The 25,490-nt window shown below is 45.2% G+C and overlaps 1 protein-coding gene across 8 annotated transcripts in view; it reads left to right on the top strand.

The window, feature by feature from the left end:
• Positions 1 to 25,490, top strand: part of CDH3 (cadherin 3) — a 139,320-nt gene that overhangs the window by 78,175 nt on the left and 35,655 nt on the right. For all 8 annotated transcript variants that reach the window (XM_070771946.1, XM_070771942.1, XM_070771943.1 and 5 more), the window contains 6 exons: positions 20,275 to 20,357; positions 21,997 to 22,122; positions 22,354 to 22,509; positions 22,595 to 22,739; positions 23,773 to 23,948; positions 24,552 to 24,680. In XM_070771946.1, coding sequence (XP_070628047.1) covers positions 20,275 to 20,357; positions 21,997 to 22,122; positions 22,354 to 22,509; positions 22,595 to 22,739; positions 23,773 to 23,948; positions 24,552 to 24,680 — 815 coding nt within the window. The remainder of the gene's footprint in view (positions 1 to 20,274; positions 20,358 to 21,996; positions 22,123 to 22,353; positions 22,510 to 22,594; positions 22,740 to 23,772; positions 23,949 to 24,551; positions 24,681 to 25,490) is intronic.

Genomic DNA, 25,490 nt, shown 5'->3' on the forward strand with positions numbered 1-25,490 from the left:
GGAAGTGATATCCAAGGCAGAGACTGGGGAAGGGGTTGGGACATGAGGGGTGGCAGGGAGTGTTCCTGCCAAGGGAACAGCATATGGGGTCCAGGAACTTAAACACGTTTAGTCTGGCTGGACCATGGAGTGTAAGGTGTGGAGAACAAAAGCGAAGTAGGAGGGTCCAGTCCAGCTCAGAATTTCCATCCCCCATAGGAGAGGCAGCATGGTGTTTGGGAAAGGCAGGTGGTGTATCTGGAGTTCCAGGTGTGCCCTCATGGAGCCCAGTGTCTCGTAAGTCTCCTCTGGATCCAGGACCCTGGGCCCACCTCCATCATCCCTTCTCGACTCCCGACTTTTCCCAGACCCAAAGACGTGGTCAGCCTCAGCTGAATCTTCCCCCTCGTTTCATTGAGTTAGCTGGCATTACCAGGCAGCAGGGCTGGCACGGAAGGGCTTTCAAACAAAACAAATCAGAAAAAAAACAACCTAAATACCATTTACTGGAGCGCTTACTGAGTTCCAGAAACTACACTCCGTACTTTATGTAATAAGCCCTTTTAATCCTCCTAAAAGCCCCATGAGGGGTGCGGAATTGGCCCCATTTCACTGGATAGGAAATCTAGGCTTGTGACTTTGTAACTCCTCCAAGGTCACCCAGCCAGTAGATTGTGGAATCAGAACTTGAAGCAGGTTGGACTCCTACATGTGAGGTACTTGGGAGTCAGGGTTGTGAGTCCTCTGGCCTTAGCCACGCTGGGGAAGATTGGAAATAGTTAACATCTGACCCGAGACCTCTGAATTCCTGTTCCCTCCACAGGCAGGCCTCTGTTAATCACCAGGATCTGGAGTGATAGGGGAGGGGCTGCGGAGGGGACAGTTCCATCCAGGCCCCCAGCCTCCCTTGTAGGATGTGGGGGAATAGGGAGCGCCCAGATACCAGGCGCCACAGTGGACAGTGCTCACTGTCAGTTCTGGTGGTTCATCTCCTCCCTCTCCTCACCCCATATTCACCTGCTCCCAGCATCAAGGACCTCCCCCAGCCCTGCTCTGAGTGGAGGAGCTTGATATCCAGCACCCACCCTGCTCTCCCAGCCAAATTTGGGCACCCATGAGGTTGCGGGTCTCCTAGAACATCAGTAGCCTACAAATTCCTCAGACTGACCAAAATCCCTCCAGGCTGTGGCTGCCAGGGTCCTGATGAACTTCAGGGTCCTGGGGTCCTGCTGTTTGCTCAGTGAACCAAAACACCTCCTCCTGGGGAGGAGAGCCCAGTGAACACTTTCCTTCCTCCCTTTACCCTGTCTTTGAGCTCACAGCTGTGGCTCTGTCACTGCCATCCGAGGAGAGGGCTCGGAGCCAGGGCCACACAGCTAAGAGGCAGGAGGGCTGGGGGCTGCTTCCTGCTCCCAGAGCCTCTGTGGGCCACAGAAAACCCTAGGAGGAGGAGAGAGCGGCCCTCCCTCCAGACTCTGAGTGTCCCAGGGGTTAGATTGGGAATGCGGCCAGGGAGGCCTGAGCCCAGGCTTTCCTCTTTCTCCTCAGTCTCAGTGACCGCAGTCTTCCTTGCTTGAGAGCACATGGGACCAGCTTGAAACTGCATCTCCCTTAGCAAGAAGCCTCAAACCTGTGCTGAAGACTAGAGACAGGTTGATCTTGCCCAGCAGGGAGGTCAGACCTCAGGGTCTCACGTTAACTTTGAGAAGTCTCTGCTTTCCCTGGAATTAATTGTATGCCTGTGGGTTTTTCTGAGAAGATTCCTCCCCCAAGTTTGGAAACTAGTATATTCCCCACTGGAACTGTCTTCCACCCTCCCCAGTTCAGGTCTGTTCAGAAGTTGTTTGGGCTCTTGTCAAAGGACACACCTGATGGCGTCCGTCTGGGCGCAGGCGAGGGAGACCGGGCTTCTGGGCCTCAGGCGGGTGCTCTGGTTCCAGCTCCTCGGCCTTGCGGCCCTAACTCTCTTGTGTGGGAAGCGCCTCCATGGCTAGCCCTGGACGTGGTTGGTCAGATAGAGGGCAGGGCCGGAGGCCTCAGCTGCCATCCTGGGTGTCTTGCTTAAGGCCGCCTGCCTCCTCCCAACGAGCCCCATCTTGTTATAGTTTCAGGCAGAGAGAAGACAGCTACTTGTGGGCTCCCCGCACACAAGCCAGAACAGGATGCCAGGCCCACACCCTGCCCTCACCCCAGAGTCAGCTTCAGCCGGGGCTTCCCACCAGGGCTTCAAGACCTACTATTTTCTGGTCTTTTATGGTCTTTTTCCACTTCCAGAATGCTCCTGCGTTCCCCAACTGGAACCCAGCTGGTTTTGAGTCAGTAGTTTGCAAGCTTGGCTGACTGTTGGAATTGCCTAGGGAGCTTTCTATTTCTGTCACACCCCCTTTCATATATAGTATTTTATATAGTTTGTGTAGAGTTGGGCTCACTGTCTGGGATTTCACATTAATATTTGTTCACTGTAAAGACAGTGTTTTTCAATAAAATAATAGCATGGACTATGTGACAGGTACAGCTTCTCAGCATTTTACATGTATTACCTTGTTTAATCACCATATCATGCCTTGAAGTAGATACTATTACCACCCCATTTAACCTCTGAGGCCAGAGAGGTTAAATAACGTGCCCAGAATTATGAAAATAGTAGATAGCAGAACTTGGATTCAAATCTAAGCTGCCTGAACTTTAACCATTGAGCTCCACTGCATCTCAACAGAAGCAAATAAAAAATAAACACGTGAAAGTGCTTCTCTTCCTCAGTTCTGCTCCTGCAGGATAAGCACAGTTAATAGTTGAACATGAATCCCTGTAGACCTTTTTCTTGACAACGAAATTAGGTGTGCACACAGGAATTTTTGTAACAAGGATTGGACCTGTATCACACTTACAATCATTCTACAACTTACTTTTTCTTTTTTTTTTTTAAACTTACTGACTCACACACATCTTTCCAGACTGGTAAATACACTTCTATCTTGCTTTTGACAGCTCCTTAGTCTTTCTACCTGCCAGATATACCATGATTTATTTAGCTAACCCCCTATTTTTATCTTCTGCAGACATGGAAGTAGGGGGGAGTTACCGTAAAACTTGTGAGGTGTTTGGATTTTTAGAAATCTAACTCTCAGGAATCACCTTATTAGGAAAGACTGCTGCAGAAAGACGATTGGATAAATTGTTCCTCTTGACCCCATTCAGATAAATTAAACTTTTATGTTTGAATAATACCTTCAAGACAGAGTTTGCAGTAAGCCTAGTAAGGTTACTATAACATTTAAAAATCATGAGTTTTCACACTAACCATTGTTTTAAGATTTAATTATCTGAATGTTTCAAAAGCATTTGAAATAAAAAATTCTAAAAATTTAAATTGCAGAACTCAGATGTGAACTATCAAATATATTAGCACTTGTATTATTTTCCTTGGATGTTAAAAGCTTGAGAGTGTGATATTTATCAGAGTGAAATGCACTTTTCCTCAAGTTTCTCTTTAGTTTTCAAAATCTAGTTAGCAAGCATTTTGATGAATAAAACTTGATTTCCATTCTTAAAGAAAATACTTATTTCTGATCTTATTTTCTAAGAGGTGCTTATGGATTTTTTTCCTTAAACCCAAATATCACTGCAATAAACAGTCTTGTATAGGGTGATTGCACTGATGTTAAAGATTTACCCTTGAAAACCTCAAATAATTCATAACTCCCATGATTCAAGACATGTCCTCTTATGAACATATGTGACGTGTACGTGTGTGGAATAAGGGAATTTAGTTCAGTTCAGTTGCTCAGTCGTGTCCAACTCTTTGCGATCCCATGAACTGTAGCACACCAGGCCTCCCTGGCAATCACCAACTCCCAGAGCCCACCCAAACTCATGTCCATTGAGTCAGTGATGCCATCCAACTATCTCATCCTCTGTCGTCCCCTTCTCCTCCTGCCTCCAATCTTTCCCAGCATCAGGGTCTTTTCCAATGAGTCAACTCTTCGCATGAGGTAGCCAAAGTACTGGAGTTTCAGCTTCAGCATCATTCCTTCCAAAGAACACCCAGGACTGATCTCCTTCAGAATGGACTGGTTGGATCTCCTTGCAGTCCAAGGGACTCTCAAGAGTCTTCTCCAACACCACAGTTCAAAATCATCCATTCTTCGGCACTCAGCTTTCTTTATAGTCCAACTCTCACATCCATACGTGACTACTGGAAAAACCATAGCCTTGACTAGATGGACCTTTGTTGGCAAAGTAACGTCTCTGCTTTTGAATATGCTATCTAGGTTGGTCATAACTTTCCTTCCAAGGAGTAAGCGTCTTTTAATTTCATGGCTGCAATCACCATCTGCAGTGATTTTGGAGCCCCCCAAAATAAAGTCTGACACTGTTTCCACTGTTTCCCCATCTATTTCCCATGAAGTGATGGGACCATGATCTTCGTTTTCTGAGTGTTGAGCTTTAAGCCGACTTTTTCACTCTCCTCTTTCACTTTCATCAAGAGGCTTTTGAGTTCCTCTTCACTTTCTGCCATAAGGGTGGTGTCATCTGCATATCTGAGGTTATTGCTATTTCTCCTGGCAATCTTGATTCCAGCTTGTGTTTCCTGCAGTCCAGCGTTTCTCTTGATGTACTCTGCACATAAGTTAAATAAGCAGGGTGACAATATACAGCCTTGATGTACTCCTTTTCGTATTTGGAACCAGTCTGTTGTTCCATGTCCAGTTCTAACTGTTGCTTCCTGACCTGCATACAGGTTTCTCAAGAGGCAGATCAGGCAGTTTGGTATTCCCATCTCTTTCAGAATTTTCCACAGTGTATAGTGATCCACACAGTCAAAGGCTTTGGCATAGTCAATAAAGCAGAAATAGATGTTTTTCTGGAACTCTCTTGCTTTTTCCATGATCCAGCGGATGTTGGCAATTTGATCTCTGGTTCCTCTGCCTTTTCTAAAACCATTAGATGCTTATCATTCACTGGTCTCTCTTGTTTTGAAATTATGTCACTTTTTACATTTTTCTTAATTTGGGAGATTTTAATTTCTTCAAACTTTGCATGCAAAGTGAGACTTTAGTATTTCCAGCAACATTTCAAATTTTGACAACTGAAGTCTGCAAAAATATAACTGTGTGGAGTTCCAGAGCCACCGTGCCTGTGTTCAGGCTGTCTGCTTACTAGCTGTAGAAACTTGGGTAAATTTGCTTAACCTCTATGCTTCAGTTTCCTCATCTGTAAAATAGAGGTAATAATGAGGATCTCATAAGGCTGAGTTAGTGTGTAAAAAAGCATGAAATAAATAAATGTTAGGTGTTAGCAGTGGTAATAATAGCCATGTTGCTACAGCTAGACTAGTTGTTATACACGTATCTTTAGACTGCATTCCTACAGGCAAAATTGCTGGGTTAAGGGACTTTCGTAGTTCATTCAACAATTACTGAATGCCTACTTTGTGTCAGGCACTGTGCTAGGTGTTGAGATTTAGTAATAAGCAGATTCTAACAGTCTTTGCCTTTGGGTATTATACAAACTAGTTAAGGGAGATAGGCAATAGAAGTAAACGTGTAATTACAAGTTGTAATGAAACCTGTGGAAGAGAGTTACATGGGCTTCCCAGGTGGCTCTAGTGGTAAAGAATCTGCCTGCCAATGCAGAAGAGGCAAGAGACACAGGTTCTATCTCTGGATCGGGAAGATCCCCTGGAGTAAGAAACCCACTCCAGAATTCTTGCTGGAAAATTCCATGGAGAGGAGTCTGGTGGGCTACAGTCCTTGGAGCTGTAAAGAGTTGGACAAGACTGAGCACAGGAGAGTTTTTAACAGGGGAAACTGACCTACTTTGGGAGGGTTGAGGGAAAGTTTTCCTAAGAAAGTAATTTTTGAATTTGGATCTGGAAGATGTTGGGAGGTAACTGGGTAGCATTGGAATGGGAATGTAGGAGACACTGAAGGAGCAGGTGTGCAGATGCCCTGTGGTAAGGGGTTACGATGCACTTAAGAGGGCCACTGTAGCTAGACAGTGCGGATAGGGACTGGGCACACTAGAGATTTTGGTTTTTATCCTGAGAAGAGTGGCACATCACTGATAAGTTTCAAAACAGGAAGTGATCTTACCCTCTCAAATGTATCATCTATAGAATTTCTAAAAGGTCCTCCTTTATTAAAATGGAGAATACTGTATTCATTTAGGCTAAAAATGATGTAGTAAATACTAAGCTGGGGGAAGGAGAGATGGAGAGACATGAGTCTTGGCGATTGACTGGCAAGAAAAGTCTGAGGGAGAAATGGTCAAAGAAAAGGATGCTAGATAACCGTAGGCTACGCACTATGCTAAATAGTAACTCCTTTACCTGAAGTAGGTATTACTGGCATCCTTCCCACCTTACAGACAATGGAAACATATTGCTCAGAGTCTTGTCACTGAAACCAACATTTGAATTCGGGTACTCTAGACACAGACCTTGGGCTGCTTCTGAGGCCCAGATTTTGGGTTTGTATAGCTGAGTACACACTGTACCCTTCCCTGGGAGACTGGAAAAGGACCAGATTTAGGCCAAGAGCAAAGAAGATCATGAATTTGCTTTTTGACATAATGATTTTACTATTATGGATTATGCCTTTAAAGCATCAGGGGGGAGATATTGAAAAGACAGGTATATATGTTGGTCAGAAGAAGGATCTGGACATTTGAAATTTTAATACATACTCTGAAGCACCCTCAAAAATCTATACCAATTTACCTTACAAGAAGTAAAGGTGAGAATCAGGAACTTTAAAAAACCAACAAACTGTCTTCCCTGGATCCACCTCCAGAAACTGATCAGTGGAAGTGATGGGTGGGCTGGAAGCAGGGAATCTGAATGTTTTTTTTTAAAGTTCTCTAGGTGATTTTATCAGTTGTGTTTGGGAACCATTGTTATGTGATATCATGAAGACCGTTGTAAAGAGCTAGGTGTATCTCTTTTAGAGAGAATATAAAAGAAAGGGACAGATTTGTGAGATGTGAATGGAAGTGTGGCTCCCCCCGCCCCCAACCTCCTTTGGCCCCTTGGCTTGCAAGGATCTTAGTTCTCTGACCAGGGACTGAACCTGGGCCACCAGCAGTGACAGTGCCAAGTCCTAACCACTGGACTGCCAGGGAATTTCTGAAAGCATGGCAATTTGAATTTAACTTCCAATGCTTGTCTTAATGGCAGTTGATCCATTTTTTTCCCTTAATTTTCTGCTTACTTCAGTATTTCACATGACCTTTACCTTCTTGGGTTTTTTTGTTTGTTTGTTTGTTTTGCTTTTTAAATCACTGTCACTAGTTTTGAATACTTAATTGTGCTTTGAAAAGCACAGTGCATTTTATTTGGCTCTAACCAGAGCCTGAGTATGTATGTGTATGTGTGTTCCCATTTTAGAGACTAAAAATAATTTGTTGAGAGCTTACTGTTAACAGCTTAAATATGAATTGACCTGCCCAGGCTGCAGGGCCAATGTGCAACACTTTTGCCCACCAGACCCTTGATTGATATCCCAGAGGTCCCAGGTCAATCTCCAGATCTTTGCTCTCATTCTTCAGGTGAGGATCACTGACAGCACGCTAACACTGAGCTTTGAGTCAACTGTCTCTGGAATTCCCATAGTGCTGTGGAGTACAACTCAGCTTGGGTTTCTCTCTGGAGAGTACAAGGGAGGATCCAGCTCCCATGGGTGAGAAGAACCTGAGTAACATTATTTAGGTCTTTCCAAAGAGCTTTGTGCAGAGAGGCAAAACTTCTCATAGAAAGAATTGCTTCCTCCTCAACAACGGGGAGTTGCCATATAACTTTACTAGGCAGAGGTGGGCAAAATCACATCTCTTTCTGATTGCAAAACATATTTACTGTGAAAAAACTGGAAGATGAGCAGAATGGAGGCCTACCACCCATTAAGGACTTTAGTCATTTCAAACGAACATTTTCAATAGATCTTCCACATCCATTTTCCTAACCAAGTCTTCCTTGAGGATATCTGAGGGAGAGGAGTCCCATTGCTTTATCGCTCCACAGCTGGCCCTCCTTTCTCAACAATCCAGCTTCATTTTCTACTTCTGTGAATCAGAGAAGGGCTTTGTAAAGCCATTCCTTGTACCAACAGGCATTTGAGAATGCCTTTCATCCAATACTTCAGCTCTAGCTCTGTGGTTGACTCTTTAGCATTCCCCACGGTGGTGATCTAGTGGTGATGGGTCATCATGAACACATCCAAGGCAGCGGGTCCTCTTGTGCTGCTCTCAGCATTTGGGAATCAAAGTTTGGCTCCTCTGAGAATGCCAAACAGCTATGGCAGGACACTTGGGATGCTTCATCTTCCACCATGCCATGGGACAGCCCCTTGGGCTCCCAGCCTGCCCCACGGGCTCCCCTTGTCCTACCCCTGCCACCCAGCATGCCTCTTGGCCTCTGCCTATTGGCCTCCTCAGATCAGATTCTGCTCACGCTCCTCCATCTTGGACTTCTTTGGCTTGGAAAGTCGTTGGTTGTGGAAAGAACTAGTCTGCCTTCCCAGCAGCCAAGACTCAGCTCCACCCCCACCAGTTTTTTTTTTTACAAGTATAAAAATATTAATATTTTATGTTATAATTGTCAGGCTCAGGCTATAAGCTATAAATGGCTGTTTTTATGACGTGTTTTTTTCCCCTGAGCAGACCATTGTTTTTCATTGATATTTTTTACAACATTGAAGGCTGTAGATGAGACGTTTGAGCTACTGTAGCACACATACTTAAGTATTCTGTTGAATGTTAAGTTGTTGAGACTTTTTAAACACTAAGCAATAGTCAATGAACATCGGTGCAGGTATGGTTTTGTCACATCTTGGTTGATTTCCTGGCACAATTCCTTGATCAGAGGATTTCGTTAAGGCTTAATTGCCAAAAAGTTTCTGCCAATTTACATTCCTCTAACGCTCTAACAATATTTAGCAGCATCCATTCCCCAAGTATTTCACAACACGTGTCCTTTTACTTTGTATTTCTTAGTAAGTGAACTATTTTCTATGTATGATTTTACTCAGGAAAATGCCAGAATCTTCTTCTGAAGGCAATTCCATACACTTTCCCTCTCACCTTTTTATCCTAATCCCTTAACAAAAGATAGTGATAGCTACAAGGATAAATTTGTTTGCTTTATAAACTAGAGGTGTCCCTAAAGCAAACTAGAATGGAAACATCTTTGACAGTATCTCCCCCATTCCCCAACAAGTTGCCTTTTGGCTGTAACACTTTTAAACTGGCATTATTCTTTCCTTCTCATCAAGATGTCCAAATATCAGTAGGGAAACTGTCCAAGATTGATCATTTGAAGGACATTTACCCCAGAATGATGGATGGTTTTATTTTGCCATAACATCCAACAAGGTTGGACATTGGGACTAAATAAAACCTCTGTGTCATGGCTGAGAAGACAAGCTTCTGACTTTCAAGGGTGTGCCCTTGAGAGTTTGGAGGTGTGGCTGTCTGGGGAGGCCTTACAAATAGCTGTGAAAAGAAGAGAAGTGAAAAGCAAAGGAGAAAAGGAAAGATATAAGCATCTGAATGCAGAGTCCCAAAGAATAGCAAGAAAAGAAAAGAAAGCCTTCTTCAGTGATCAATGCAAAGAAATAGAGGAAAACAACACAATGGGAAAGACTAGAGATCTCTTCAAGAAAATTAGAGATACCAAGGGAACATTTCATGCAAAGATGGGCTCGATAAAGGACAGAAATGGTATGGACCTAATAGAAGCATAAGATATTAAGAAGAGCTGGCAAGAATACACAGAAGAACTGTACAAAAAAGATCTTCATGACCCAGATAATCACGATGGTGTGATCACTGACCTAGAGCCAGACATCCTGGAATGTGAAGTCAAGTGGGCCTTAGAAAGCATCACTACGAACAAAGCTAGTGGAGGTGATGGAATTCCAGTCGAGCTATTCCAAATCCTGAAAGATGATGCTGTGAAAGTGTTGCACTCAATATGCCAGCAAATTTGGAAAACTCAGCAGTGGCTACAGGACTGGAAAAGGTCAGTTTTCATTCCAATCCCAAAGAAAGGCAATGCCAAAGAATGCTCAAACTACTGCACAATTGCACTCATCTCACACGCTAGTAAAGTAATGCTCAAAATTCTCCAAGCCAGGCTTCAGCAATATGTGAACCGTGAACTTCCTGATGTTCAAGCTGGTTTTAGAAAAGGCAGAGGAACCAGAGATAAATTGCCAACATCCGCTGGATCATGGAAAAAGCAAGAGAGTTCCAGAAAAACATCTATTTCTGCTTTATTGACTATGCCAAAGCCTTTGACTGTGTGGATCACAAGAAACTGTGGAAAATTCTTCAAGAGATGGGAATACCAGACTGCCTGATCTGCCTCTTGAGAAACCTGTATGCAGGTCAGGAAGCAAAGTTAGAACTGGACATGGGACAACAGACTGGTTCCAAATACGAAAAGGACTTCGTCAAGGCTGTATATTGTCCCCCTGCTTATTTAACTTATATGCAGAGTACATCATGAGAAACACTGGACTGGAAGAAACACAAGCTGGAATCAAGATTGCCGGGAGAAATATCAATAACCTCAGATATGCAGAAGACACCACCCTTATGGCAGAAAGTGAAGAGGAACTCAAAAGCCTCTTGATGAAAGTGAAAGAGGAGAGTGAAAAAGTTGGCTTAAAGCTCAACATTCAGAAAACAAAGATCATGGCATCTGGTCCCATCACTTCATGGGAAATAGATAGGGAAACAGTGTCAGACTTTATTTTGGGGGGCTCCAAAATCACTGCAGTTGGTGACTGCAGCCATGAAATTAAAAGATGCTTACTCCTTGAAAGGAAAGTTATGACCAACCTAGATAGCATATTCAAAAGCAGAGACATTACTTTGCCAACAAAGGTTCATCTAGTCAAGGCTATGGTTTTACCAGTGGTCATGTATGGATGTGAGAGTTGGACTGTAAAGAAGGCTGAGTGCTGAAGAATTGATGCTTTTGAACTGTGGTGTTGGAGAAGACTCTTGAGAGTCCCTTGGACTGCAAGGAGATCCAGCCAGTCCCATTCTGAAGGAGATCAGCCCTGGGATTTCTTTGGAAGGAATGATGCTAAAGCTGAAACTCCAGTACTTTGGCCACTTCATGCGAAGAGTTGACTTATTGGAAAAGACTCTGATGCTGGGAGGGATTGGGGGCAGGAGGAGAAGGGGACGACAGAGGATGAGATGGCTGGATGGCATCACTGACTCGATGGACATGAGTCTGAGTGAACTCCGGGAGTTAGTGATGGACAGGGAGGCCTAGCGTGCTGCAATTCACGGGGTCGCAAAGAGTCGGACACGACTGAGCGACTGAACTGAACTGACTCAATTCCAACCTAAAAGCAGGCCTGGAATGAGTTCTCAGTTTAGTATCCATTAATTCTTAGAAGTCTATTTAAGAAGCAAAAGCTTTCTTCTTTCAATGGCTCTAGTACCCCAGGGACTCAACCCTTCTTGACCAGGTTTTACAGTGCTTCCAGCTCAGGATCTGAGGCCATGCTTGGCAGTATGGTCTTTAGAGAGGAGCTTTGAGCACAGGCCAGGGACTCCTGTTTCCACTGAATGTTTCTATCTAGCAGATATACTAGAGCTCTAATCTAAAAAAAAAAAAGATTTTTTTTTTCTCTAGAAGTAGCCTCAAGTTACTAACTCCCTCAACAGTATTCTAGGAATTGCATGTGTTGTGTGTGTGTTTTTTTTTTTTTTTTAATATTTGTTTATTTGGCTGCACTGGGTCTTCATTGCTGCATGTGTACTCTTAGTTGGGGCATTTGGGATCTGGTTCCCTAACCAACGATCAAACCCAGGCCCCCTGCATTTGGCGCCTGGAGTCTTAACCACTGACCACCAGGGAAGTCCCTGGTGCTGTGTATTTAGACTCAGTGCTGAAACCTATCAGTTTATATTGGTACAGATGCCTACCTCTTCATCAGATTCATAGACTTTATGATTCAGAATCTCTGCGGGAGAAACAGAGTTTAAAGCAGTCAAATGACTTTAAGGTCCTATGTGGGTGTGGAAGTAAGAGCTATGTTTAGATCTCTTGTTTTTCGGCCTTACAATCTAAACTGTTGCCCCATGTGCTCATCAGTGCTCACCAACTTGCCCCAGAAACAGTTTGCCACAAGCCCATTCACGCCTCCATGACTAGGCCAAGATTCGTGGCTTGTGGAGATAGACTTCAATCAGGAACGGGAATCAGCTTACTTCACTAGCTGTTAGAAGGAAGGGGAGAAGGGGGATGAGTAATGATGAGACCTGGTTTCAGATCAATTTCATTTTGAAACCAGTGATACAAGCCAGCAGTGCCAGGAAGCATCTGGGAGGAAGTTGTAATGATCTGCCCCGGGGCTTATCGTTTACCAGCCTCTGTGTGACTCACGGCTTGTGGAGAAAACTGCTCATGTTTCTACAGGTGCCTCAGCAAGTTTCCCTGGGCGGGTCAGCTTGACTGTGAGAGTGCCATCTTCCACCTCTCCCAGTAAACCCTGGAGTACCCCCTACAGAACAGTCCTCTCCAAGTGCGGACTGAGCCACCACCCTGTGACGCTCTTTGGTCCTGTGTGTTCCTTTCTCCTCTCGATGTTTCCGCCTTCGGGTAAAGCTACATGGCTGTAGCTAACCCCATGCCTGCTTTGAGAGATGGTTTCTCTATGGTGCAGAGAGAGGCCTAGACGTGGAGTCAGAAACCCTGGTTAGTTGTGAGCGACCTAAAGGTCCCTTTTATTGAGGGCTGACTCTGGTCCAGACATATTGCTCATTGCTGTGTGAACATTATGCCACTTATTTCTCCCAATAATCTTATGAGCTAGGTATTATTCCCATTTTCCAGATGAGAAAACAGCTTCTGTGTGTTCACATAATATTGGATGTGAACCACGTCTTTTGGCCTCTAAACCCCATATTATTTATTTATTAATTGGCTGCACTGGGTCTTCAGTGCTGCACTGAGTTTCTCTGGTTGCGGTGCGCAGGCTTCTCATTGCGGTGGCTTCTCTTGCTGTGGAGCATAGCCTCTAGGTGTGTGGGTGTGGGCTTCAGTAGTTGTGGCACATGGGCCTAGTTGGCCTGAGGCATGTGGGATCTTCCTGGACCAGGGATTGAACCTGTGTACCCTGCATTGGCAGGCGGATTCTTAACCACTGGGCCACCGGGGAAGTCCCCAAATCCTATATTCTTTGTTACTCATCTGCCTCTGCCTCTCAGATTTGAAATCTGGTCCTGCCGCTTCCTGGTTGCGGGGCTTCATCTACTTCGCTCTCCTCTCTGAAACTGTTTCCTGAGACATTTCAACCCCAGGGCAGTCTCTCGTTTCCTGAGTTGTCCGAATAGGATGGTAACAGCCACCTTGCGGGTTATTTTTTGAGGACTTGGATAGGAAAACACTTAGCTGGGTGTCTCGGGCGGAGTGGGTCTTTGAAACTTGTTCCTGCCTGCCTGACTCCTGCCCCTTGATTGTATTCTGCATCCTGCTGAACGTGGGTGAGAGCTGATGGGACCAGGCCTGCTGGTGCCGCTGAAATGTGCAGTCTGAGTGGGAGGCACGTACACCTGGAGAACATGACTATTGACGTCTCCTTGATTGTTGGGACTGTCCACTCTAAGAACAGATGGACAGCCCAGATAAAATGCTGCAAGTTTTTGGAACCATAAAACCATGCGAATGTGCCAGCAAACAGGGTAGTGAAGTGTGCTGTACATTCCTGGGGGGCTGATTTTGTAGGCAGCAGGAAGAGGGTTTCTGGGTTTCTGGCAGCTCTTAGAGTTTGGGGAATTGAGGCATTTGAGTAATGGGAGTGTCAGTCCATTACCTCCCTGCTGGGTAGGAGGAGATCGGAGAGTTCATTGAGAGTCTCTTACTAAGTGAAAAAGCTGACAGGCTTATCTGGCCAGCCCCTCTGCTAGCTGAAGACCTTCCCTTAGGAAGTGAAAGTGTTAGTCGCTCAGTTGTGTCCAACTCTTTGTGACCTCATGGACTGTAGCCCGCCAGGCTCCTCCATCCATGGGATTTTCCAGGCAATAGTACTGGAGTGGGTTGCCATTTCCTTCTCCAGGGGATCTTCCTGACCCAGGGATCAAACCCAGGTCTCCCACATTGTAGACAGACACTTTACTGTCTGAGCCACCAGGGAAGTCCTTGTATAGGTGGTATCATAATACAGAGTTACTCTCTGGTTGATGGACATCTAGGTTGTCTAGACTTTAGCTATTACAATCAATGCATTATTGATTAGTTTGGTAGATAGAATAGCTGTGGAAAGGTGATTTTGGACAGGAGGCAGTATCCTGTAAGAACTTAAAGGTACTTGGAGAAACATATTTGTGTTCCCCAATGCATCTCTAGTATTTAGAATATTGGGCACTTAGGAAACACTCAACTTGTTCTTGAATGAATGTTGTGTTGAATAACTTGATTTTAGAATATGACCACCCTGGGTTCCAGTTATCCACCACCCCACCCACTGGTGAATTGTACCAACCAATTTTTAAAATTAATTTTTAATTGGAGGGTAATTGCTTTACAATATTGTGTTGGTTTATGTGACTCATTGGAAAAGACTCTGATGCTGGGAGGGATTGGGGGCAGGAGGAGAAGGGGATGACAGAGGATGAGACGGCTGGATGGCATCACTGACGCAATGGACGTGAGTCTGAGTGAACTCCGGGAGTTGGTGATGGACAGGGAGGCCTGGCGTGCTGCGATTCATGGGGTTGCAAAGAGTCGGACACAACTGATCGACTGATCTGATCTGATCTGATGCCATACATCAGCATGAATCAGCCATAGGTATACGTATGTCCCCTCCCTCTTAAACCTTCTTCCCACCTCTCTAATTCCACTCACTAGATGTACGATGTTGGTATGCCATCTCACCTCTGAACTCCCATTTTCTCTGGTGGTATAAGAGTTCATATAAAGTTCTGAGCTTTACACATTTGTGTTCTGTGGTTTTATCTTACTTGGTATTCAAGATGACCCTGTGAAGTCAGTCTAATTTTCATCTTCCAAATGAGAAAACCTGAATTCCTAATAAGTTAATTCAAATTCTGTATCAACGCACTGATGGTTCCAACTTCTGGAGTTTTGAGGAACCTTTGCATGTGTCCTTAACACTTCTTTAAGCCGCGCTGAATCACCTAGTGACTTGAAGTATTCCCTTTAAGCTTTTCTTCTTTTTACATCAAGGAGAAACTGTGTTTGGTGCTGCCATTCTTGAGTACATCCTTTAATAGCATACTTCTCTCCTTTCAAACCAAGGGAAGGTAGGCTTTAGGCTCAAAGCTTTAGCAAACAATTGATTCTGGGGGTCCAGAGAAGTCAAGTGCCTTTCCCAGGCTCACCCAGCAAGTTAAAGTCACTGCCTACACAAGAATAGGTCTTCATCTCCATTACTAACATTAACAGCAGACCCAGCCATAATGCTGGAGAAGGCAATGGCACCCCACTCCAGTACTCTTGCCTGGAAAATCCCGTGAATGGAGGAGCCTGGTGGCCTGCGGTCCATGGGGTCACTAAGAGTTGGACATGACTGAGCGACTTCAGTTTCACTTTTCACTTTCATGCATTGGAGAAGGAAATGGCAACCCACTCTACTGTTCTTGCCTGGAGAATCCCAGGGACTACGGAGCCTGGTTGGCTGCCATCTGTGGGGTCGCACAGAGTCGGACACGACTGAAGTGACTTAGCAGCAGCAGCAGCAGCCATAATGCATTTTCCTATTTTTCAGCTCTTTACATTTAGAACTCACAACTCTAAGAGATTTACTTTTATTATCCCCAAATCTAGTACTTTTCTCCAAATATCACATTGCCCCATTGGGCTTCTAAAAATCAATCTTTGCTATTTCAATAGATGGAGAAGGACAACAGGTAATGGGGGCTGGGGAGGAGATGAGAAAACATACTCTCAGGTGTATCAGAAAGATAATACAACCATAGTGGTTAAAAAAAAAAACAAACAAAAACTCCATCTGGACAGGTCTAGGTACCACTTGTAGCTCTTCCATTTCCTAGCCATGTAACTTTAGTGAATTCACTTAACCTCTCATTTTCCCTATTTAGAAAATGGGTGCTAAAATCTACTTCATAGGGTGTTTGGTGAAGATTAAGTGAGAAAGTATAAACATTTTAGCTATAAATAATAGTAATTCATGACAGGAGGGATTCCTGACTCTCGATGGATGCCTGTCGTATTCTAGGCAGCTAGGGCTGCCGTAACAAAGGAACGAGAACTGAGGGACTTAAACACAGAGATTTATTTTCTCACAACTCAAGAGGCTTGAAGTCCAGTATCAGCACAGGCCAGCAGGGGTGGTTTGTGTTGAGGAATCTCTCCTTAGCTGGTAGATGGCGGCCTTCTCCGTGTGTCTGTACATAGTCTTCTCTCTGTAACTGTCTAGTTTGCAAATTTCCTCCTCTTCTTAAAGAACACTCATCATGCTGGATTAGTGCCCACCTTCATGACCTCATTTTAATCTAATCATCTCTTCAAAGGCCCTTTCTCCAAATATGGTCACATTCTGCAGTACTGGGGGTTAGGACTTCAACATATGAATTTGAGAGGGTGGGGACACAATCATGTTAGGAGAAAACTTGGACCTAGAGAAAAATAGATAGAGAAAAATAGGTAAAAATGCTGGTAACTCCAGCCATTGGAAAGCTTCATTTCCTTCCCGTGTTTTTTTTTTTTTCCCCCCTGTGCAGAATTACGTATACTATATGTGCAGTTTTACATTCTGCATACTATATCTTCATAGCATAAGAACTTCTCTAGATAATTTAAAAACTCTCACTATAGGGATTTTCCTCGTGGTCAAGTGGCTAAGACTTTGCACTCCCAATGCGGGGGGCCCTGGATTCAATCCATGGTCAGGGAACTAGATCCTGCATGCCACAACTAAGAGTTTGCATGCTGCAACTGAGGATCCTACACGCCACAAGGAAGATCCCACATGCCACAACTTAGACTCAGCATAGTCAAATAAATAAATTTGGCAGGCTCCCCCATGGGGATCTCCCTGTGCTTGGGGCCCTTCGGAGCTGACTCGGGCCTAGATCTCTCTTTCCCCTCCTCTCGCTAGCCGAGCATGTTGTCACAGCCCAGGACTTCTCAGTGGGGATGTCGTCAAGGAGGCAGAGCTGGTTTCTAAGTAATCTCTTTCTCATGGGCACATCCCAGCTTTCCCATGAAGGAGCCTGCCTTGTGTATGAGGTCTGGGGCTCTGGGGTGCTGAAGTCAGATCTGTATGCTTTAAAGACCATTTTCCTCCCCCTTCCGTTTACAACTCCTCTCCCTGAAAGATGGCCAATGTCTTAAGTTCTTTCACCCAGTTTTACCTGCTTTTGAACCTCATGTTGATGGAATCATATGTCCTTCTGTATCTGACTCTATCACTTAACCATGTTTGTGAGATTCATTCATGTTGTCATATGTCCTTCTAATTGATTTATTTCATCATGTGAATATTCCACCACATTTCTCTTCATTCTACCTTGATGGACATTGAAGCTGTTTCCAGTCTTTACCTATGATAAATAATGCTGCTCTCAATATTATTATACTTGCCTTTGAGCGAGTGGATCTTTGTTGTATCTATACCTCAAAGTACAATTACTGGGTCTTGGGGAGCATGTATATTTAGTTGCAGTAAATGCTCCCCAGCAGTTTTCCAAAGTGACTATCCCATCTTGCATTCCTACTTCAGATTGCTTCTTTTCTTTTTTATTGAGGTAAAAATATGCATAACATAAAATCGACCATTTTAACTCTTTTAACGTAAGCAATTCAGTGGCGTTAAGTACATTTAAATTGTTGTGCAACTATCACTTCACCATAGTCTATCTCCAGAACTTTGTCATCATCCCAAACAGAAGCTCCATACCCATTAAACAATAACTGCCCATTCCCCCCAACCAGCCCCATGTAACTTCTGCTCTACTTGCTGTTAATTTGAGGATTCTAGGTACCTCCTATAAGTGCAGTCACTTTTGTGCCTGGCAGGTAGTACAGTGGTAAAGAATCCGACTGCCAATCCAGGAGCTGTAGGAGGCTCAGGTTTGATCCCTGGGTTGGGAAGTTCCCTTGCAGTAGGATATGGCAACCCACTTCAGTATTCTCCCCTGGAGAATCCCATGGACAGAGGAGCCTGGCAGGCTACAATGCATGAGATCTCTGAGTCAGACACGACTGAGCATGCACGCACATGCATGACATTTTACTTGGCATAATGTTTTCAAGATTCATACAAGTTATAGCATGTGTCAGAACTTCATTCCTTATAAAAAATGTGTATTTATACATGTATGTATGTATATTCATTGTATGTTTAGACCACATTGTGTTTGTTTATTAGATCTTCATGGACACTTGTGTTGTTTCCATCTTTTGGCTATTGTAAATAGAAAATGAAAGAAAGTGAGGTTGCTCAGTCGTGTCCGACTCTTTGCGACCCTGTGGACTGTGGTCCACCAGGCTCCTCCATCCATGGGATTCTCCAGGCAAGAATACTGGAGTGGGTTGCCATTTCCTTCTCCAGGGGATTTTCCCGACCCAGGGATCGAACCTAGGTCTCCTGCATTGCAGGCAGACGCTTTACCCTGTGAGCCACCAGGGAAGTGAATAGGGATACTATGAAAATACATATATAAGTGTCTGTTTGAGTTCCTACTTTCAGCTCTTTAGGGTGTAAACCAAGAAGTAGAATTGCTGGATCATATGGTAATTTTATGTTTACTTTTTGAGCCACCAAACTTTTTCACAGTGGCTGCAGCATTTCATATTTCCAATGCAGAAGACGTCATCTTTCTTTATATCTTATTTACCTTTTTTTTGCCTCCCTAGTAGGTTTGAAGTGGTATCTCACTGTAATTTTGATTACTGGAGTGAGTAGCCTTTCCCTTCTCTAGGAGATCTTCCCATCCCAGGGATCAAACCCAGGTCTCCCACATTGCGGCAGATTCTTTACCAGTTGAGGCACAAGGGAAGCCCCAAAATACTGGAGTGGGTAGCTTATCCCTTCTGCAGCAGATCTTCACGACCCAGGAATTGAACCAGGGTCTCCTGCATTGCAGGCAGATTCTTTACCAACTGAATTATGAGGGAAGCTCTTGTATTTCCCAAATGATAGAGGTATTGAGCATCTTTTCATGTGCTTACTGGCCAGTTGTATACCTTATTTGAAAAAATGTCTTTTCACCTCCTTTGTCTTTTTCTTTTTAGACTGGGTTATATATTTTTTGTTGTTCTTGAGATTAGGAATTCATTATATAGCAGAGTATTATTTGGAATTCTATTTTTTATGTTATATTCTTATATATTGCTATGATGTTCACATTACTTGTGTAGTTTACAGTCTCTCATCTATTATTCTTTCTTTAGGGAAGGGTTTTTAAAACAATTATCATCATCATCTGAAACTAAAGGACAATTTTTCAAACTAGAACACTTGGGAGACCTCACCCTGACCTTTTCATGGCACAGTCCTCTCCCTGTGGGCCTTGTAGTGCTGCCACCTAGGAAACCGACATAGTCCAACATAAGGGAACCCCTGAGTCAGAGCATGGTGCTGACAGGCCCAGAGGTACCCCCTGGCAGGTTTCCTAATTACATGCTTGTCCACAGGGAAGGGTGGATAAGAATACTGGCTGTGAATACTCTCTAGTATATGCCTTGGGGTCAGCCTTCTGAACCTCAGTTGTCTCTTCTTTGAAAAGGGGCTAATGCCTACCTTGGTAGCATAGTTGTAAAGATGAAATGGACCCAGTCTCCAGCTTAGCGAATGGTAGTTATTAACTCAGACTGCTTATTTAAAGGGTGGCCAAGCGGGGAGAATTCAGAAAGATCATGACAAGTTGAAACAGCCAAAGGTTATCAGAATGATCTGTGTGGGTGACTGCATAGCAGGGTGCATACGGCATGTAGGGAGACATGTAGCCTTCAGAAATGCATCAACTCTTCTGCCTCCAGCTGTGATCCTGGCTCAGCTCTGGGTCTCGTGAGACTCCATGGGTCTCATGTTGCTGAATGTCTGTGGTCTTGGTTCTTTGTCCCACAAACCTTGAAGTGGTCCTCCTTCTCAAGACCAAACTTGGGAGCCCATCTGAAACTCATATTTGGTCACACAGCTGGTCAGATGAAGTAAGTCAAGTCTCCTTCTGCAGTGGCCTAGAACAGCCCTTGATCCAGTCAGGGGGCTGTTGTCAGGTCTTGGTTCTCATGGGGTAGCTTCCAGAAGCCCCCTCCTTCCTAATATTCTTTTCCTCCCTTCCCCACAGTGGTCTTCACAGACTGCCCTGGGCAAGAGTCGGCCCTGCTGACTGACGATGACTTCATTGTTCTGAACGATGAAACAGTCCAGGTAAAACACCGTGTGCACCTGCAGGACAGAAGGAAAACGTTCTCCATGCACACCCAGCTTGCTGCTGGCCAGGAGTCCGAGGCTGCCATGGCTGTCGGGAGCCACATTACCCCTGCAGAGCACACAGGGTTAGCCGTCAGTTGCCCATAGCTCTGAGCGTGGGCAACCATCTAAGCAGGGCAGTGCTTGTTGCTGCCCAGTAGGGGATGCCAGAGTTAGGCCTGTGGGGCTGAGAGCTGCCCTGTGAGTAATGGTCCAGTGCTCTTCCTCCCTGGAATTCCCTGTCCCATCTCCCTTTTTGTCTTTCCCACATCCTGAGGGTAAACCACAAGTGAAGGCGATCCCAACATGGGACTGTCAATCCCAAGACCCTCTGGGAAGATAGGCTTCCCTGGTGGCTCAGTGGGTAAAGCATGTGCCTGCAGTGCAGGAGACCTGGGTTCGATCCCTGGGTTGGGAAGATCCCCTGGAGAAGGAAATAGCAACCCACTCCAGTATTCTTGCCTGGAGAATCCCACGGACAGAGGAGCCATGGGGTCCCAAAGAGTTGCACACGACTGAATGACTTCACTTTCACTTTCTGGGAAGATGGACCTGAAGCTCTGGGCCACATTTCTTTGTTTCTTTTAATTCTTCGAACAGCTAATATATCCACATGGTTCCAAAATTTTAAATATTGAAGTTATAGAACACATAACCTCCCCTTGTGTCTCCTCATCTGCCTAATGCCTTCACCCCTCTAACAGAATACACAGGTTACCCTGTTACCAGTTTCTTTCCTTCTAGAATTGATTTATGTATTTGTTCTATATTTATATTAAATATATTTATGTATATTATATATGTAGATATAAAACAGACTTTTCCCTCCTCTTTTTTATGAAAAAAATAACATTTACATGGCTTCACTTTCTTTTTGCACTAAAATACATCAGTATGTGTATGTACAACTACGTCTCTTTGCTGTACAGCAGTAATTAAGGCAACATTGTAATTCAACTGTACTTCAATAAAAAAATAAACTAAAAAAATACATTGGTAGAACTGAACATTGTAAATCAATTATAATCCAATATAAAATTAAATTTTTTTAATATTTTATACAATAAATAAGTGAGCAAAAAAAAAAAAATCAATACAAGGCCTCTCACCTTCTCACCAGTAACCACCATTATTGGTTTCTCTAGTATCCCCCAAACTGTGTAAAGGCAGATATGAATATATGCCTTATTTCCCTACCCTTTTACACAAAAGATGGAACAATGCCTAGCACATATTAAGCCCTATATAAATGTTTGTTAAATAGAGCACTAAACTGTTAATATATTAATCTGTTCTGTACTGTGTTCTTTTTCATTTAAGTGTATATCAAAGATCTTTCCATATCAGCACAGAGAGACCTTCCTCATCCTCATTTTTCGAGCTGTATACGGTTTTCACTAGATGGATATATTACAGTGTATTTAATTGGGCCTTCTCTGTAAGTGAACACTTGGATTATTTCCAAGTTTTCTTCTGCAAAAAAACCCATCTAGGCCTCTGGCCTCTCTCCTCATCCTGAGCTCCTATAGGTGAGAGGAGATAGGTGTGTTCCAGGTGTGTTTGCACACCTGGGTTAAGGCATCTTCTCTCCCTGCAGGAAAGGAAAGCACTGAAGATCTCCCCACCCGCACCTGTCTTACGAAGGCGCAAGAGAGAATGGGTGGTCCCGCCAATATCTGTGCCTGAGAATGGCAAGGGTCCTTTCCCCCAGAGGCTGAATCAGGTATGGCTGTGCCTTCCCCCCGGGAGGCTTGGTGGCTGCAGGGACCCTCATTCAAAGGCCTGAGTGTGAGGTTTCTTGCTGCTAAGCCCTGGGGCCTCCAGAAGGAAAGCCTCTGTGATGGGAGCAATTTCTGATCAGGCAATGCCTCTCCACCCCTCTCCATAGAGGGTTCTTTGCTACAATTGTGAGATTGTTATCATTTTTTCAGCTGCCATTTTCTTTTGCTTCCAGCTCAAATCTAATAAGGACAGAGGCACCAAGATTTTCTACAGCATCACGGGGCCTGGGGCAGACAGCCCACCAGAGGGTATCTTTGCTATAGAGAAGGAAACAGGCTGGTTGTTGCTGAATAAGCCACTGGACCGGGAGAAGATTGCCAAGTATGAGGCAAGTAACCTTTAGCATCCAGCAGGGCCCCAGAACCTGTTGGGGAGGGGAGTGCCAGACTGACCACAGACCTGTGCCCCCACAGCTCTTTGGCCATGCTGTATCAGAGAACGGCGCCTCTGTGGAAGATCCCATGAACATCTCCATCATTGTAACAGACCAGAATGACCACAAGCCCAAGTTCACCCAGGATGTCTTCAGAGGGAGCGTCTTGGAAGGGGTGCTACCTGGTAAGGAGACTGGGGAGGTGAGGAGCTATAGAGGTCTCCTGGGCCCAGATCTGGCCTTGGGTCAACTGGAACCGTCTGGAGGTCAGCCAGACTCTTAAAGTCTGGAAGAGCCCTTCACATGCGATTTCCTAGGCTGTACATCGGATCACCTGGGATCCTCTTAAAAATCCATATTTCCCCACTCCATCCCAAAATCCCTGAATAAGAATGATCCTAGAGTAGGGACTTTCCTGATGGTCCAGCAGTTAAAACTCTGTGCTTTCAATATAGGAGGCGTGGGTTCAATCCCTGGTTGGGGAACTAAAATCCTGCATGCCATGTGTGCAGCTAAAAAAAAAGAGAGAAAATTAATTGGGGCAAAAGACTAGAGAAATAGCTACACATTAATGACCTCACAGACAGGTGCTACTGGGGAGGACCCCTCTTCCTTTGAGTTGTAGAAAATTACAGAGAAATGTGAATTGGTGAGGCTGCAGTAGACATTTTTAAAAGAAAAACTACCTTCAGCAAGATGGAGCCTCTTCCCCCTGTATTCCAGAAGCCTAGACGTGGTCAGGCCAGGTTGAAATGGTGCTTTAAAGTGTGGGAGACCTAGGCTCCGTCTGTCTCATTGCTTTGCTATTTTGGCTTCGTTCCCAAGATCACCTCATGAATACTGCTGGAGCTCCAGCCATTACTTCTGGAAGGAGGGAACGGGTGGGAAGAGTAAGCCCCTTAATTCAGAAAAATGCTTTCCCTGAAGGTATTTATCCCATTTGTCACAATTCAGTCTCATGGCCACAGCTACCTGCGGTGGGAAATGGCCTTGGTTCCTGGTGGGCCTGTGCCCAACCTAGAGTGATTATGAGGATTATGTTTCTAAGGAAGTAGGGAGAATGGGAAGTGGGCAGCAACTAACAGTCTCTGATGAGAGGGGAAGGTGGGTCCAAACTGACGTGCAGGGTGGAACCTCTTAGGGTTCCAGAAGTGGGTGAGGCTAAAGTTGGCACTGGGAGGGCAGGGTGCTCACTCATCAGCCCTTCTTCCCCGCCAGGCACTTCCGTGATGCAGGTGACAGCCACGGATGAGGACGACGCCGTTAACACCTACAACGGTGTGGTTGCTTACTCCATCCACAGTCAAGAGCCAAAGGACCCGAATGACCTCATGTTCACAGTCCACCGGAGCACGGGTACCATCAGCGTCATCTCCAGTGGCCTGGACCGGGAAGTGAGTGGCCCTTCAGGAAGGGGCTGCCTGCCCAGGCCAGGCCCTGACACTCAGAGCAGAAGCCCCTGCCCCAGAGCCCAAGTCGGCCAGGAAGGGCTGCGGCCAGGTGCTGTATCGATGTCCCACAGCACCCTTGGACTGTTGGCGCTCTGCCAAGCCATCTCATTAAAGCTGAGGAGGCAGCTGTGAAACACAGACATTTGATATTTTCCGTAGGTTTTCTCATTTCCTCTTGGAATGGCTCACTTAGCATGCACATTGCCCAGATTTGTCCCACGTGTACCACAAAGCAGTTAGCTCCATAGGTACTAGAGTTCCCTAATTCATACTTTTGCCAAACTCCTGCTCAGAGCCCCCCTTCTGGATCCTCCCTGAGTCAGGAGGCAGTGCCCAGGCTTCACCCCACGACTGACTGGCCCAGGAGAACCGTTTGGATCCACAGTTCCCCTCTCCCTCCACCCTTGGCTCCTGGTCTTCCCTGCAGTGTGTGAGCAAGGGATCAGGTGAACACTGGAAAGGAGAAACATTCCCCTCCCTCCGCGTACACTCAAGGCTGTGCCCTGCTCTCAGCGGCTTCCACTCCCGCTCTCCTTTTCTCCCCAGAGAGTCCCCGAGTACACACTGACCATCCATGCCACAGACATGGATGGGGACGGCTCCAGCACCACGGCTATGGCCATAGTGGAAATCCTCGATGCCAACGACAATGCTCCCGTGTTTGATCCCCAGAAGGTAACACCCTTTCCTCCATTCATTCTTTCCTTGTCAGATGATGAGGAGCTAAGTTTCTCCTTTCTGATGAAACTTCCAAAATCAGCCTGCATTGCTTCAAGTCCCAGCCCCAGCACTTGTAAGCTGTGTGACCTGAGGGGAAGCACCTAACCTCTCTGTGCCCTATTTCCTAGTCTGTGAAATGGAGACAGTGTTAATACCTGCTGCATTGTTCTGAGTTTTAAATGAAATAATCTATGTAGAGTTCTTAGCATAATCCCTGGTACCTAAGTGCTCAATATGAAAATCTTTGTTGATATGGAAATTCCTAACTTGACTCACACCTACATCTGCCCACCTACCCCCGGTGAATGCCTGTCACTTGACATGACAGAGGACTCAGTGCCAGTCAAGATGATACCCACCCGCTTCCATCATTAGGTAACTTGGGCTGCTAAATACTGTTCAGGCCTGGTGAAATTTGTTCTGAATAGCTGATTTCCCCATCACGGCCATCTGTTCTAAATTTCCAAAAAAGTCCCTGGTCAGTGCCCCAGAGCAATCAGACACCTAGCCCTTCTTGCCACCTTCTTTGTGCCTTTCTGATCTCAGCTAGATACAGGTGACTACTCTCCCTGGGGGCTTGGGCACCCGGATGGCTGAGATTCTGGGAGCATCAGGCTGTGGGATGTAGGGAAAGCAGGCCCAGGGTCACTGTGGTGTGTCTGTCCTAGCAAGCTGTGAAGTTGACTCCTGGGGCATTCTGCATCTGTGCATGTCCCAGAAAGGGTGAGCAGCATGGGGCTCCCCTGGAGTTGGGTGGAGGACTCA

This window comes from Bos indicus, chromosome 18 (genome assembly GCF_029378745.1).
Source record: "Bos indicus isolate NIAB-ARS_2022 breed Sahiwal x Tharparkar chromosome 18, NIAB-ARS_B.indTharparkar_mat_pri_1.0, whole genome shotgun sequence".
Classification (NCBI taxonomy): domain Eukaryota; kingdom Metazoa; phylum Chordata; class Mammalia; order Artiodactyla; family Bovidae; genus Bos; species Bos indicus.